Here is a 15,024-nt window from a genome sequence, read left to right as displayed (position 1 = left end):
ACAATCCTTCATACCTAGCATATTTGTTTCAGAGTTGTACTTGAATTAATTTCAGTATTGGTTTTAATTTAATTTAATTTTTTAAGTACCATAGCAAGTAGTAAACCAACCCAGATAAGTTGGGTCAAACCATTGAAGTAAAGAGTTTTTTATTAGCATGAAGTTTAGTTACTTCTCTCATCATAGCAAATGTTAGGTTTCTAGCTGTCTATTCGTCAAATTGATATGAACTGTTGTATAATTAGTGATAGAATGAATTGTGTTGAAATTGTATTAGAAAATTTTACTTTTGAAAGTTATTTGCCTTATAAACTTTACCCATTTGATCACTGGCATTATATTTAATCCTACTAAAATTAAGGTACTAAATGGACTTCTATCTAAAAACAAGCTTCCTATATATGTCATAGCTCGTGAGTTATTCAATAGAAGTTCATGTAATATTTTTCATGGGCTGAAGTAAGAATAACCTCATAACCACTTAACTTGCCAACCATACTGAGTTTTTCGCTCTTCAAAGCCCCTCATTAATGACCAATTCTTGAATGACTAGCCAAGGATCCATTAACTCCAACATTGATTCATTTAGTAGTTGTTTAATCTAATGCTCAATTCAAGTAATTATATGGATTTTCAAGTGTGAGGTCTGCCACCACTGCTGAATCATTTGTTGTCTCCATAAGCAGCCTGTTTTTGAAATCTTTATCTTTCTCGAAATTGCAATCATTTCACAAGTTCCTTCTGCTTCTTAGAATTCTCAATGATGTATGATTTTCTTTTTCATGGTTTCTGAAGTATGAAGTCTTAGCTTTTATTTTCTTAAATTTGTTACTCCGTATATTATTTTTCTCCTTAAGGCTGTTTGGCCCTTCAAGGTGCACCTTAATTCTAAGATTTGCTTGGATAATTGTCTAGAAATGGAAGCTTTATTTCTCAATTTATGCTTCATCTACACTATCGTGCATTTTTTATAAAGGGTTTTGTGGAAATGGTACATAACAATGACTAAGAAACCCATTCTGCAAAGAGGATAAGTGTTTTGAGGGAAACATACGTGTAGTGTTCATGGATTGGTTCAGTCTGCCAGTTATGATGGAGCTGATAGGAAACACGCTAAATTTTGTTGGCATAGATTCTATAGAGTAAAAATGGATGGACTCATGTCTTGTTTCCATTTCTTGCATCTCTCTCAAGTTTACTTCTCATACTGGAAATTATGTGGTCCAGAAGTTCAGCCTAATATTACTTGGATGTCTAAAAATCATACATAAACTATATAAGCATCCTATGTTGTCAATTTTGTTTTTATTATTGTTATTATTATAAATATATGTTTGGGTATCATATTAAATTCCCCGCTATGTTGTGAAACATGCACAAGGCATCGCATAATCAACTTATCACTCTTAGAGAATAAACCTAGCTCTTGAAAATGTTCCACCGTTTTTGTACTTCTACTTTGTAACAAATTCATTCACTACACCAATGGAGACTGATACCTAGATCTCAGTTGTATTTAATTTTAAGCAAAACTCTAATTACTCAAAAAATTGTTTTCCCCTATTCTCCTTTTTAATTCCGCTGGATGTTTTCCCTCTTTATGCAGATATGGGTTATCAGTTGGTGCCCAGCCTTCGGACCCTGTCCAATTCCTACTTTTCAGAGCAAGGTTGCTACCCCTGCCATCGATGCTGGTAATAGGATGCAAAGGAAGGCCACGAGACACCCATCCAATAGATCCTATGACTGGACGTCATTTGACATCTGAGAAGTCAGACAACACTGACCAATCAAAGGACTCTGAAGGTGATGGAGATGATGATAAAGACAGTGCAACCTCATGAAGCTTATACATCTCTGGTTTCTAAGATTAGTATTGTTAGGATTGATCTGCCCAGATCATTGAAGAGTTGTTTGAACTTTGAAGTTGTGTAGCTCGTGAATAACCCCCAATCTTAAGTAACAGAGCAACTTCTGTTGAGATTTCAGTGCTTAATCCAGATATAGGGCTATGATGTATGTTCTGCTACTTCGTCTTGTCGGAGAAAGAACTTCATTTTATATTTATGTTAGCATATATTGGTTTCAATTTTTATCTATTCAGGTCACCCACACACATTCAGAATTGTAGTATTGAAATGCCAAACATGGATTTGATGATTCAAATTTATTTATTTATTTATTTTTAACAAGCAAAATAAAATATAAACACTAAAAAAAAAAAACAAAATTTTTAGTTGAAAAGAATGGTAATTGTGAATGGTACTTGGAAATGAGTGGTGGTTGTGTTAAAAAATAGCATTTTGCATGAAATGCATTATTAAAACAGAATTATTAAAATGTAACATTTTAACACTGCAGTACTTGTCAAAATATAAATTTAATATACAAAAATAGCTTTTAACATTGAAAATGGTCTTATGAACGTATAGTGCCTTGTCCTATATTTTTTTGGTATGGTGTCCTGCCGTTATGGTACCTTTGCTTCTTATATTGTAAGTTTGGAACCTTGTAGCTGTATTTATTATTATTTTTTTCTTTTCTACCTGTATTGGATGGTTGAGATTTGTCGTGATTTTAAAAAAATAAAAAAAACAAAAGAAAGAAGGGGGAACAATTAGGACTCATGTCTTGTCCATGATAACCCCAGGCAGGCCCTCAGGCAAAAGAGCGATTTCTCAGATGAGAAAACTCTTTTCACGGCAGAGAGATAGAGAGACAACGAACAGCTAGGTTGGTCTGTACCTAACGAGTCAATTATTCGGAGTCTCATAGTTTTGATCCAAACAGTGACCATTTGAAATCGTAAACAGACGTGAAATCCAATTCCAGATCCTTTCAATTTCTCAAACCCTATTGCATTTTGTCAGATGCAGAAAGCAAATACGAGAGACAAAGAGAGAGAGATTTGGTAGGTTAGATACAGATTTACATATGGGAAGAAACTTTGTATATCAAACTAGCATTGCCCATAACGTATAACTGGTAAAAGTAGTCACAGAGAGAGAGAGCGAGAGACAGGTTCGTCTATGGCCGGGATCTTTGAGTACTTCGTTGTTTGTGGGTTGGGTCCGGAGATTCGAACCCTAGAGGGGAACAAAGGATTCCATGGGACAGGGATCTTGTACTTGCCTTCTCTCCTCGATCAGTACCCTTCTTCCAATCACTCTCTCTACCCTCCGCCGCCTCCACAGCTTCCCACTGTAAGAAATCAATTGTTGTTGTTGTTGTTGTCAATTGAGTTTTGTTAAGTGAATTGTCATTTTATGTGGTGTGGTTATAGGTGAATTGCTTATTGGAACTCTGATGATATTGGAAAGTTGTATTTTGGTTTCAGTTTTCTTGACATTGTTCTTTGGACTCTAAATTGCAAAAGAAATTATATGCATAGAGTGAAAAAATCATGGAGCACATATGAGAGTTACAAATTATGGAAAGAGTCCCGATTCCCACAAAAATCAGAGCACTAGAAAGATATAATATATGCGAGTTTGATATCACACCCTTGATGACTTGATGTTCACTTTTTGTTGCTGAAAATTCCTATTATTGTAATGTTTCTTGATTGCCAAGTAGGTTTCAACAACGAGTACTAACTTTTTGGGATCACTTACCTGATTCCCATTTCACCACTATGCTTGTCAAATGGTCATAGGTTTAGTTAAACTGCATACTACCATATCATTTATCATTATCTCAAACCATGTTGAATTAGGTCTTCCCTTTCACATATCGTTATCTTACCCTAGTGCGCTATTCAATTTGGAGACAAATGTAAATTGAATCCTGAATGTCCCAAAGAAACTTTATATTTCCAGAAGCATTTGAGTGCAGCTAGAAATGAAAATCAAGGACGAGAGAAGGAAATAAAATCTTTTTTTTTTTTGGGTAGATAATAGGTTAGAGAGAGATTCAAATCTAAGAACTTTATTTATCAAGCAACCGAGTCTATCTGTATTATTGGAGCAGCGTGAGGGGATCATCAATCTCCTGGATCTTTGAGTACTTCATCGTGTCTGGGTTCTGTTTGGAGACTCAAGCCTGGACGGGGAATAGAGGGTTACATGGGACAGGGGTCATGTATTTGCCTTCTCTCCTTGAACTAGTACACTCTTTTCCAACCATTTTCTCTATCCTTCACTACCTCTATAGCTTCCTGCATTAAGAGTCTGTTCATTTAAGGTTTCTGTATTCTTTTGGAATCAGAATTTTGTTTAATTCATTGTGAAGAGATCATAGTTGATTGCTTATTAGAACTCCACTGATACTGGATATTAGTGCTTTGGTTTCAACTGTCTTGGAATTGTCAGTTAGGAACTCTATAATATCAGAGAAACTTTATAAAAACAACAAAAGCATGAAAATTTTATGATAGTTACAAATTGCAGAAAGAGCCCTGATTTCCACAAAAATCGGATACACAACATCATTGAATTGATAGGCAAAAGTACAGGATAAATTATATGTATGATATTTGAACCATAGCTGACCCCAAGTAGTTGGGAAAAAGGCTTGTTGTCGTTGTATTTGAAACCATATCCTTGGATGCTTCTTTCTTGTTTTTGAAAATTCTGTTGTTCTACCTTTTCTCGATTGCAAAAGCAACTCTCAAGTCTCAACAAAGCATTATCTCAACTATTTGGGGTCAGCTACTTGTTTTTTGTTTCATCATTATGTTCTAAGGCCATGCATTAGTTAAGCAACACACTATTATATCATTCCTTATCATCTCAACCCTTTAATTTTGATCTTTCCCTTTTCATAATATTACCTCAATGTGGGCACATTGCTTTTCCTTACGAATGCAGTTATTAGTCTTTGCTGCATTTCATATATAGTTTTGGTTGATTTTCTCTCATTTATATACCGTGGGTTCCACTTTAATTGTATCACGAATTTTTGCATATCTAATTTGATTCTTAGTCGTCTCAAAGAACATTTATCTTAACACATTATTGATTTCTCCAGTATGAGTCTGAATTGATTTTTAGATATTGTTGTACCCAGTTTTAGTAGTTGCTCAATCAATATTTTATGAACTTTGATAGTACGACTCATAAGTTTACTGTTGCAAAAATGGGTATAACTTTAAATATTCTCTTATTTTAATAGATAGGTAGGAAAATATGTTTTCCCTACCCGTCCTACATTTTCTGGTTATGATCTTATTTAAGATTTTAACTACCCAAGACATTGGCTTTGGAGGAGGGTTGTGGCGTGTCGTTTTGGGGAGTTGAGAGGAGGGTGGAGTTCTTTGGAAGTGCAGGATCCTTGGGGGGTGGGGGTTTGGAAATTTATTCGGAAGGGTTGGAATGAATTTTCCAAACACATTCGGTTTCGACTTAGAAATGGGAGGAGGATTCGCTTTTGGGAGGATGTGTGGTGTGGAGATTTTCCTCTTGCTCTCGCTTTTCCTCAGCTTTATAGGATTGCTTCGGATAGGCAGGCCATGGTGGTTGACTGTTATCATCTTGATAATGGGAGACTGGTTTGAGATGTTCGATTCAGGCATTTCTTTCAGGATTGGGAGATCGAGGAGGCCATTAGTTTCTTGGAGTTGTTGTATCGCCAAAGAATTGTGGAGGAGGATTCGGATTGTTGGTCTTGGGTAGCAAACTCTCAAGGCGTTTTGAGGCGAGGTCTTTCTTCAAGTGTCTCTCTTTTGATCCTGATGTTCGTTTTCCTTGGAAGTCTGTTTGGCGTTCCAAGGCTCCTCTCAAGGTGGCTTTCTTTGTGTGGACTTCGGTTCTGGGTAGGATCTTAACCCAGGATAATTTGCGAAAGAGAAGCCAGGTGGTGATCAATCGTTGTTATATGTGTCTTCGTGATGAGGAATTAGTGGATCACCTTCTCATTCATTGCTCTTTGGCTAGAGATTGTTGGGATTTGATGCTCAGCTTATTTGGGTTTTATTGGGTTATGCCTGGATCTGCGAGAGGGTTGATTGAGGCATGGAGAGGTTGCCCTGTGGGGGCTCTCAGTCGGGATGCATGGAGGGCTACGCCGCTTTGTGTGTGGTGGTGTATTTGGCTTGAAAGGAATAGGAGATATTTTGAAGGAAAGGCGATGTCGATTTCGGTGCTTAAATTCTTGATTATTTCCACTCTTTTTTGTTGGGTTTCATGGAGAGATCATAGATCGTTAGAGGAGGTTGTTGATTTTTTGGCCTCTTTGAAGGCTTGAGTCCTTTGTGGCTTTTTGTATTTTTCTTGGGATTCGCTCCCCTTTTGAGCGTTTTTTTTTATAAAATCTTTATTTATCAAAAAAAAAGAAGACATACCATCATGAATCATCCTCAAACACTTCCAACCCTCAATAAGAATGTAATTTGGTCCAAAACCCTTGCTACTTTCATCTTTCTTAATACGTTCTTTTTCCCCGCACGCCCTGATAGTCTGAGAAATTTTATTTATTTTTTGTAATAATTCTAAAGTTAGCAAATTCATTTAAGTCTAAGCTTTCCATATGATATTCACTCAACAGCTGGTGATGTTCTCCTATATAGGGTGTTCGGAAGGGAAGACCATAGACTTTTTTTTTTGATAAGTAGAAGGGAAGACCATAGACTTACCCAACCAAAAATGAAGTGCCCTACTGTTCACTTTTTTAGCCCTGTGTTTGGTTCATCAGCAATCAATTAGATTTCTTAATGACTTAAGCATCACCATCTGTACTACAAAAGATTGAAGAAGTGGCTCCAATATAAGAAAGAAATCAACGAATTGGACAATGAATAATCATGGAGCCCATTTTGGCCTCCACAAGATATCTCTTCAGTTTTATTATATCCATTGGCAAAATGAGCTGTTTTGGAAGGAACCAAGGATATTCTTGACCCTTGAGGAAAATATTAATCTTCGAAATCCACTGAAGTGGAATGAGGGAACATATCATCATATTAGGCTTTATTACGTCAGAGTACATGCATAGTTCAATTCAAACCTAGAAAGCGGTGAGTAGGTATTTGTGAATTTTAATTGGGTTAGGTCAATAGGACTTGTGTTGATAAATTTACTAGATCAAAACATTGAGTTTGTACTTTTACTTAATTTCTAGCTTAGTTTAGAAATTTTCAAAAGTTAGTGAAGTGTCAGTTACTTCTTCGAGTTGAAGATTAACTACATGCTACATCAAAGGATAATTTGGTAATCTTCATCGACAAGGGTAAAAAGGTAATCTTACACAATGATGCACTCAGCATTTAGGGTATATGCATTTCATATCTAGAGTTTCCTAATTTTGAAGTTTCTAACTTATTTTTATTCCTAAATATGTTTCAAGAATGCAAAATTAAAATTTGAAAACTACCTTTATAAAAATTTTCTAGGTATAAATCTGCACAAGGGTTCGATTGATCGAGGGATCGATCAAGGGCTTTTGGAGTAGCGTTGATCGATTGATGTTCAATTCGATCCATTGAGGTGTTCAAAACAACAGTTTCCTAATAGGTTTCAAACTCATCTAAAAACTAATTTTCTCACAACCTCTTGGCTCCCTATGAATAAACTTTTGGGCTGACCTACACACATAAGAGGGACACATCTAATACATATTTTTGAGAGGAAATACTTGTGTGAGGTTTTTGTGTGCACTTTTCTTTTGCATTCATCATATGCACAAGCTAGCTTTGGTGAGTGTATACATGTGTTGATACTACTGCTGCATACTCTCAAAGACCATTCAATACTTTAGTTCCATCCACAATCAGATTGACAAACCGAATGATTAGTGGCTAAGACCGATTCACTAGATAAGCAGATTCGTGAGGAGCGGATGCTGTAGATGAGCGGATTGACGGCGACAAAATTTGGCATCATCTGTGTCTGGAGGTAACGAGGGGTTCAGGACTTAATAATGGATTTGGTTTGCCTGGACCAGGTCCCATGGTTTTTCTCTTATATGAGGGTTTTCCATGGAAAAGTCTGGTGTTTATTGCTTTAATAGCCGTGAATTACATGATTTTTACATGATGCTAGTTTGATTTTCTGTTGATTAAGTTTAATTTAAAAAATGGCTAAAATAATCAAATTGTTTTAAAAGACTTATTCACCCCCTCTAAGTCTAGATCAGTGGACCTTGCGCAACTCTATATTAGAGCCTCGGTTTTCGGTCCGTAGCACTTTCAAAATGTCTTTAACTAATTTCTAGATTTTAGTTTTGACTTGATTATTTTTGCTTCGTTTCAATATATCCACCTGTCTCAATCACAATCATATATGCAATGAAATAGATAAAACAATAGGTAAAAATATTTAAGGGTCTATTTTTACATGAAAAATCCTAGACTATGAGGCCTTCAGTCCATGCACGAACAACCCATTATACTGAGTTTTTTTTTTTTTTTGAAAAGTCATTAAAGGGAAAGGTTATAGCCTAGGAATCAGATTTTACCCCTTCTGGAATAACTCAGTTACCTCTAATTCCGAATTACACACGTTCTCTCACAAGAATGCTGCTGTTGACAACAAACTTGTTCACCCACAAAGTTTGCTCTCCTTGGTTGTTACATTGCACCCTGGTATTCAAAATACTTGATTGATTGATTGTGATAATCTTCAATTTGTTCCTTGCTTTGATATTCTCAATCACATAGACAATATGGTGGTGGACAATGTCGTATGTGCCGACTTAAGTATTTTTTTATTTCCACCTTAATATTCTCTTTGTTAGGATAACCTTTTACTTAGACTAGTCAATACTGTATCTGATCACGTTACAACCTAATTTGTTCTTCTACTTAAATCATTCACTTTGGCATAACACTTTAATTGAGTGTAAATTTTGTTTGAATGCAGTGTGTTCTACCAGCTGGTGTGGAGTTCTATGCAACAGGCTTTGATTCTAATGATGTTTCAACTTTTCCACGGAGTTATCCCATTGTTTTAACTGGTATGCAGGTTCGCATATATTTACAGACATGTTCAAGTGTTCTTTTTTGAAGGTTTGATTCTAAAGTATTTGTACCTAATATGGTTTATTATTATTATTATATTTGTTTTTTTTGGTGTGCCTTCTTTGAAAAATAAAATAACCTTGGCATTGTTTTTGTGTGCCTTTACCTGAGTCTTAGAAGACTGTTTGGCATTAGCGTGAGGGGTTCAGCTAGTCCCTGCGGAATCTATAGTAAACTTGTAATTCTTTGCCTAATTGGTTGTCAACTTGCAATTCTTTTTTCTATATGTCATCTTCTTGAACTTCAAACTGAGGCATATGTTGAGGTAAAGTGGAGGCGGCATAGGTTGAGTAAAGGAAATGAAGGCAGTAGATGAATTGAAGACCTCTCTTCACCATTATTCAATGCATGGAGAAAGCCTTTAACTTTTGGGAGACATGTCTGTGGAAACAAAATTTTCCCCTTTTCGGGAATGATATTGTAATTAATGAAGACACATTTTAGGATCTGGTTTATTTTGAGCTTGATTTTGAACATGAACAAGCAGCATGCACCCAAGCATAATAAGGCAGGAGAATTAGACCAGACTTCAAGTGATGCAGTTCAGAAGAAGCTCAAGGAAAGATAGATTTAGAGAGAGCAACTTGTGGGTAATATGTTTTGATTTTAAAGTGGGACGCACTTAGGAATTTACATGATAAAGCTTGTGTTAGTGGACTACCTTTTTATGTTTATTTTAGGTTCCGCTGCTGCTGATCTGATTCTAATTCTTATATTTTATGTGTCAAGGGTAATTTAGTAATTATGTCTTTTCTTGGAAGTGAGATGTTATAGGGATCCATGGATTATCCTTTGGGTCCCGTTATGGTGTTGAATATTTATTTGGTGGATTTTAATGAGTTTATATTGTGTTTTACTGGTCTGACAAACTAGGTATTTAAAAATAGAGTCCAACCCTATTAGAATTAGGAATACTTGAAAATTAATATATAAATATGTAATGCTTTCAATCAAATGGATCACAAGTTCTAGAGAATTTTTTTTAGTAGTTATGCTTTTTGTGGATCATGTATGCTATTCTAGGTGCAATGCCTATATTGAATCTAGGGGTGGTGTTCAAGTCATAACTAATCATTTTACTTCTTTGCAATTTTTAAGCCTTTAAAAACCCTACAACCAAATCCGTTTTAATCATTTCGGCTTTCAAAATCCTATTCAAGCCCAAATCTCTTCCTTCAAATTCTCATCATAGCACACGGGACTTGAACTCCCAAAGCTTACTGGTCAACCATTATCAAACCTTCAACCATTATCTCTTCCTTGTAGCCTTTATAAACCCCTTTTACCAATACACAATGATTGTAATCAGCCTTAAAAACCCTTTAATCCATTCAATACAAGGGGATGAGGAGAGTGAACATAGCTACTGACTTTCTATCCTCTTGCTTGTCTTTTATTAATTTTCTTTTGTACATTATCACAACTTAATACGCAAGTGTATTCTTATTGAAATGATCAGTCTTCTAATAGAATATGGCCTATTTACTATCCCATTATACTACATAATATTTATTATCGTTGAAGAAGATTATAACTCAATTTATTTGACACCAGTTTATCAAAATTATCAAATTTGATTACTTTATACAGAAATGGTTTCTTGAAAATCTCTTCATATATATATATATATATATATATTTTCTGTTGCTTTCTTTTCTTGTTTATTTAAAATCCAGGGTTTTCTCTCCAGACTTGTTTTCTTGAGTAATTGTTTTCTTGGATGTGATTTTTTCTGCAGAGGGTGATGGGTCTAAAATCTATGTCAGTTGCATTGCTTTTCGAGATCCAGTTAGCGAGGATATTGCTGAAGCTTATCGCATTAATGCAAATTCATTTGCTGACAAATGTATCTGTCTTGTTTCACGCTCGCCCGGTTTTCGTATCCTTCGAAGTGCTTTGGAGGAGCTTTTTGTACTTTGTTTTTCCCCTACGGGGAGTAGGTAAGTTTTATTTAGTGATTAAAGCTCGATCATATGTGATATAGTTGGCAACTATGTGAATTTAGACTTTTAATACTGCATTGTTGTTCAAGAATCTATATTAGTATTGAAATATTAAAACGCGTGCCTAAAACACTTAGTTGTAATGTCATCTTCTTTCTTTTACTGCTTACATTTTATTCAAAGAGGAAAGCTAACATACTACTTCCTGGAGTACTTTAGTGACATTTTCATACTTTTTAGGACTAATATGCCTTTAGGTTTGTTTTTATGTTGCAGTATTAAGGAGTTTTTAGTTTTACAAAGATTGGCAATTTGGTTGTTTCAACTCAACCTGTGCAGAGAAATCCCCTCCATTATTCTCCTGGACTTCTCCATCTTTAGCATTACAGCAACACCCATCTCTCCGTCTTCACCCTATCTTCTCCTCCATCCAACAATGTTGGGGCCATTGTTATGACCTGGTGGTACTTTGGAGCATCTCCCAAACTGATACAGGTCTTGATATTCAGGACCATGGTTCTATTGTGAATTTCTCCATTCTCTCAGTTTATTTTTAATTTAAGGATATTAGAAGGAATGTGCTAAGATAATGAGAAAAATACAATAGGAAGATTAAACTTAAACCTACAGTGTCGATGAAACTTAAATCTACAGTGTCTTTTCCCATCTACTTGGGTTGTGCTACATGAATCCTTTTTTTATTTTTTGTATTCTGTAATATCTGTGGTCATAACCTAAGTCACACAATTCTTCTAAACGGGTGCCACCCTCACGCTCCGCGCCACTCCCGTTCTTGTGGTCCGCGCACACTCTTGCTCCCGTTCCCATTCTGTATGACTTAAATTTTGCTGCTTTCGCGCTCCCGCTCTCGCACTCGCTTCTGTTCCCGCACCCACTTTATGTGACTTAGGTCATAACTACAGTCATACTTACCCCTAGCATTACCTTCAATGTGGACCACGCCGCTCTTCCTAACTTGTGTACTTACTAGTTTTCTTTGCACATTAACATAACCATGGAGTTAATAAGGAAGAACATAACCAGGGAGCGAGGTTTTAGAGAAGCCTAACCATAAGAGATTGTGGGATTAGCATCCAAAAAAACTCAGTAGGCGAGCAAAAAATCCACCAATGAACCTAAGGATGAACAAGTGTATCCCCTAACAGTTGCTAAAGTGGTAGCCCCTTGAAAATGAAAAGTCAGCTCTCTGATTGACTGATTTAAAAATCTAACTAATCTTTCTCTAAGAATGAAGACAAATTTTTAGTAATTCTAATAAAATGACCATACACCATGGTTATACCAGCAACTAGTCTAGCTTATGTTGACGGGGTGTTTGCTCTTACAGAATCATCCAGATTAAAATCTAGTTGATTCTCTCAACTTCTTGTTTTCTCATTTTTTTTTATGGTAAGAGAGAGAAGGGGCGGAGAGAATAATTTTTGCCCTCAGAATTCCAATTGTCAAGTGGTGATTTGTATATGATCATTTTTAGTCAAACTAAATGTGGGGCACATCTGATAACCGCCAAGAGTGAGAAGACCAGCTGTTAGTTCGAGTGTCTCCTGCTACTGACTGGAAGGTGCTCTGTTCAAGTTTTGGTTTGGACTTGTGGCGTGTGTAGTACTTCCCAGAAAGGAGAAAAAATTGACCTCCTGGAATGCGCAACATTAGTTTTCTGCAAGGTTAAATAAGTCAATCCTTTGTTTGCATATGTGTGTGTGTGTGTATATATATATATATATATATATATTTTTTTTTTCAAGCAGACACTAGTACATACGCACACAAGAAACCACTGGAGAAGAGAGGCAATAAAGTTTACCCAAATTCGATTAACCGTGGATAGCCTGGTCCTAACTAAATATGCATTTAGATATAATACATTAAGCGTTTTCTTTCATTTTTTTTTTTTTTTTTTGGAAGCTAAAGCAAATGCACACACCTATTATCCACAATATGTCCCTAGTGGGACTCGAATTCTCAGTCTCCCCCTTTGGGGAGGGGAGATCATACCATTAAGATAGAGGTTCTTTGGTACGTAAAGCATTTTCTTCTCCTGATTGTAGAACTCTAATTTTCCCCAACAAAAAAAAGTTTTCCATATATTCCCTTCTATTCGATTAATATGCTCAACTCTGCAACAATTTCAGCAAGCCACTATGGGATGTTATATCATATATGGTATCCAATGTACCTCTGCCTACTCCTGGAAGGGATCGAGTTCTGTTTGCCATTGAGAATAGCCTGCTTGCTGTTGAGGTTCCACCAAGAGAAGGGCTCCCACATGCTGATGTATGTCGTCTAGTAACTACTTTGTTAAGTTAGCAGTGCTGCCTTCCTTAGTAGTGTGATTCAGTGCTTGTTGAAAACTGATGATTTTGTCTGATAATTATCGTCTTTCACTTAATGCAGATATCGTTTCAACCTCTGGTACAGTGCTTAGACGTCGACAATTTCATTAAACTATTTACAGCTGTCTTGCTAGAAAGGAGGGTCTTGCTTCGATCTAACAAGTATCTTTCTGACTTTGAACTGTTAAAAATTATTTTAGTAGATTAATTTAAATTATTTGCTTGTGATCGGATCAAATTGTGGTTTTATACTTGTGAACTTCTTTTTGTCTGAACACCACTTTTTTTTTTTTTTTTTGATAAGTAAGAACACCACTTTGATATAATGAAAATCAGAAGAAACTTTTTAGATACCCATAATTAAACTGGCTTGGTCTTAAGAATTGCTTTTAATATATTAATACTTATTTCTTCTCAAGAAATGAATTAATAGCATTAGTCATTTTTTTGCCAATTTTTTACATGCTCAGCTTTGAAATATGTTGAATGGTTACAACGCTGAAATAGTTAATGCTTTTTTTTTGGGGGTCAAGACGTAGGGCCTTGTTTGATAAACCTGATTCAGTGCTTAACGCTGAACATGGGAAGCGATTTTAAAAATTCAAAGTACCCCTTAAAACAGGCTAAAATTTTAAACTATATTGCAGATCGAGGTCAGTGGCATTTTTTTTTTTCAATAAAATTATATTCACCCATTAACCCTCGTATAATCGTGAGGCTCGTGTGGCTCTTCATCATTTTCCAAGGCTCCGCAGTAGTTTATTTTAAAAAAATTTCTAATTGACAATTGAGCCTCGTATAATTGCAAGGCTCATGAGGCTCTTCATCCCATTCCCCAAGGCTCTTCATTGTTTAGCAGGTCACTTATCATTTGAGGATAATATCATTTTGTTGGATTTTAGATGGTAGGTAAGACTTGAAGATAGTAGGATATTTTATAGATTGAATAGTTGAATGGAAGGACAAGTAAAACACTTGGTAGAAAGAGAATTTATTTTATTGCCTGTAGCAGTTGATTATTCAAAGAGTTACAATATTTTGTATTTTTTTCTTTCTAGATATTTGTACACATATTGACATGTCATTTGTCTAGAAAAATGTAACTGGATTTTATTACTCCAAATCTAGAGTTATTTTTTTTGTATTTTTTCCTTTCTAGACATTTTAAAACATTTTTCACGTCATTTGTCTAGAAAAATCTATTTAAATTTTATTAGTCTATAGACAATATCTTTTTTTTTCCCTAGCTGATACTCGCACCACTTTTCAGTGCTTAATTTTCAGTTTTATCATTCAGCGCTTAAAATTCAATACTTGAAATTTTCAGTGCTTAATTTTCAGTTTTATCAAACAGCGCCTAAATCATTGTCATTTTGGAAGGCTGTGTTACACAACGGTTGGAGCAGTCTGTTTTGCCCAATAATCAACCTTGTATTTGCTTATGTATGAGAACAGTTACAGGTGATACCAAATTGATAGTTTGGTGTCTAAAGCTTAATATTTTATTTTGGTGTTAATGATGACTGCTTTTTATATATATTCCAGACTTTTGTTTATGAATGCTAAGTATGCTGACATTGCATGGAGCAAACATTATTCAGTAGCTCTTCCGAAAGCTACAACACATCATGTGATACCACTTCTTTTGTATCTTTATGTGCCTAGATTGGTAATTGTTTTCACCTGCCCTTGACTAAGGATTGTAGGTGGTGTAAATTTGAAAGATGGATATGTTGTCGTGGGTTCATTTTATTTTATTTTTTAATTTTTGGGG

The 15,024-nt window shown here is 35.5% G+C and overlaps 1 protein-coding gene across 1 annotated transcript in view; it reads left to right on the top strand.

Annotated features, from left to right (window-relative positions):
* Positions 1-2,597: 2,597 nt before the first annotated feature.
* Positions 2,598-15,024, top strand: part of LOC132307794 (DENN domain and WD repeat-containing protein SCD1) — a 40,626-nt gene continuing 28,199 nt past the window's right edge. The window contains exons 1-5 of the mRNA XM_059805659.1: positions 2,598-3,203; positions 8,796-8,889; positions 10,692-10,893; positions 13,050-13,191; positions 13,312-13,412. Of these exons, the coding sequence (XP_059661642.1) occupies positions 3,030-3,203; positions 8,796-8,889; positions 10,692-10,893; positions 13,050-13,191; positions 13,312-13,412 (713 nt within the window). The 5' untranslated portion in view covers positions 2,598-3,029. The remainder of the gene's footprint in view (positions 3,204-8,795; positions 8,890-10,691; positions 10,894-13,049; positions 13,192-13,311; positions 13,413-15,024) is intronic.

The sequence above is a fragment of the Cornus florida genome, unplaced genomic scaffold, assembly GCF_030987335.1.
Source record: "Cornus florida cultivar Cherokee Brave unplaced genomic scaffold, ASM3098733v1 CherokeeBrave_3.0.0_Hap2_Chr05, whole genome shotgun sequence".
Taxonomy (NCBI): domain Eukaryota; kingdom Viridiplantae; phylum Streptophyta; class Magnoliopsida; order Cornales; family Cornaceae; genus Cornus; species Cornus florida.
The sequence above is the reverse complement of the archived record's forward strand: the minus strand, read 5'-3'. Positions and strand labels throughout refer to the sequence as shown.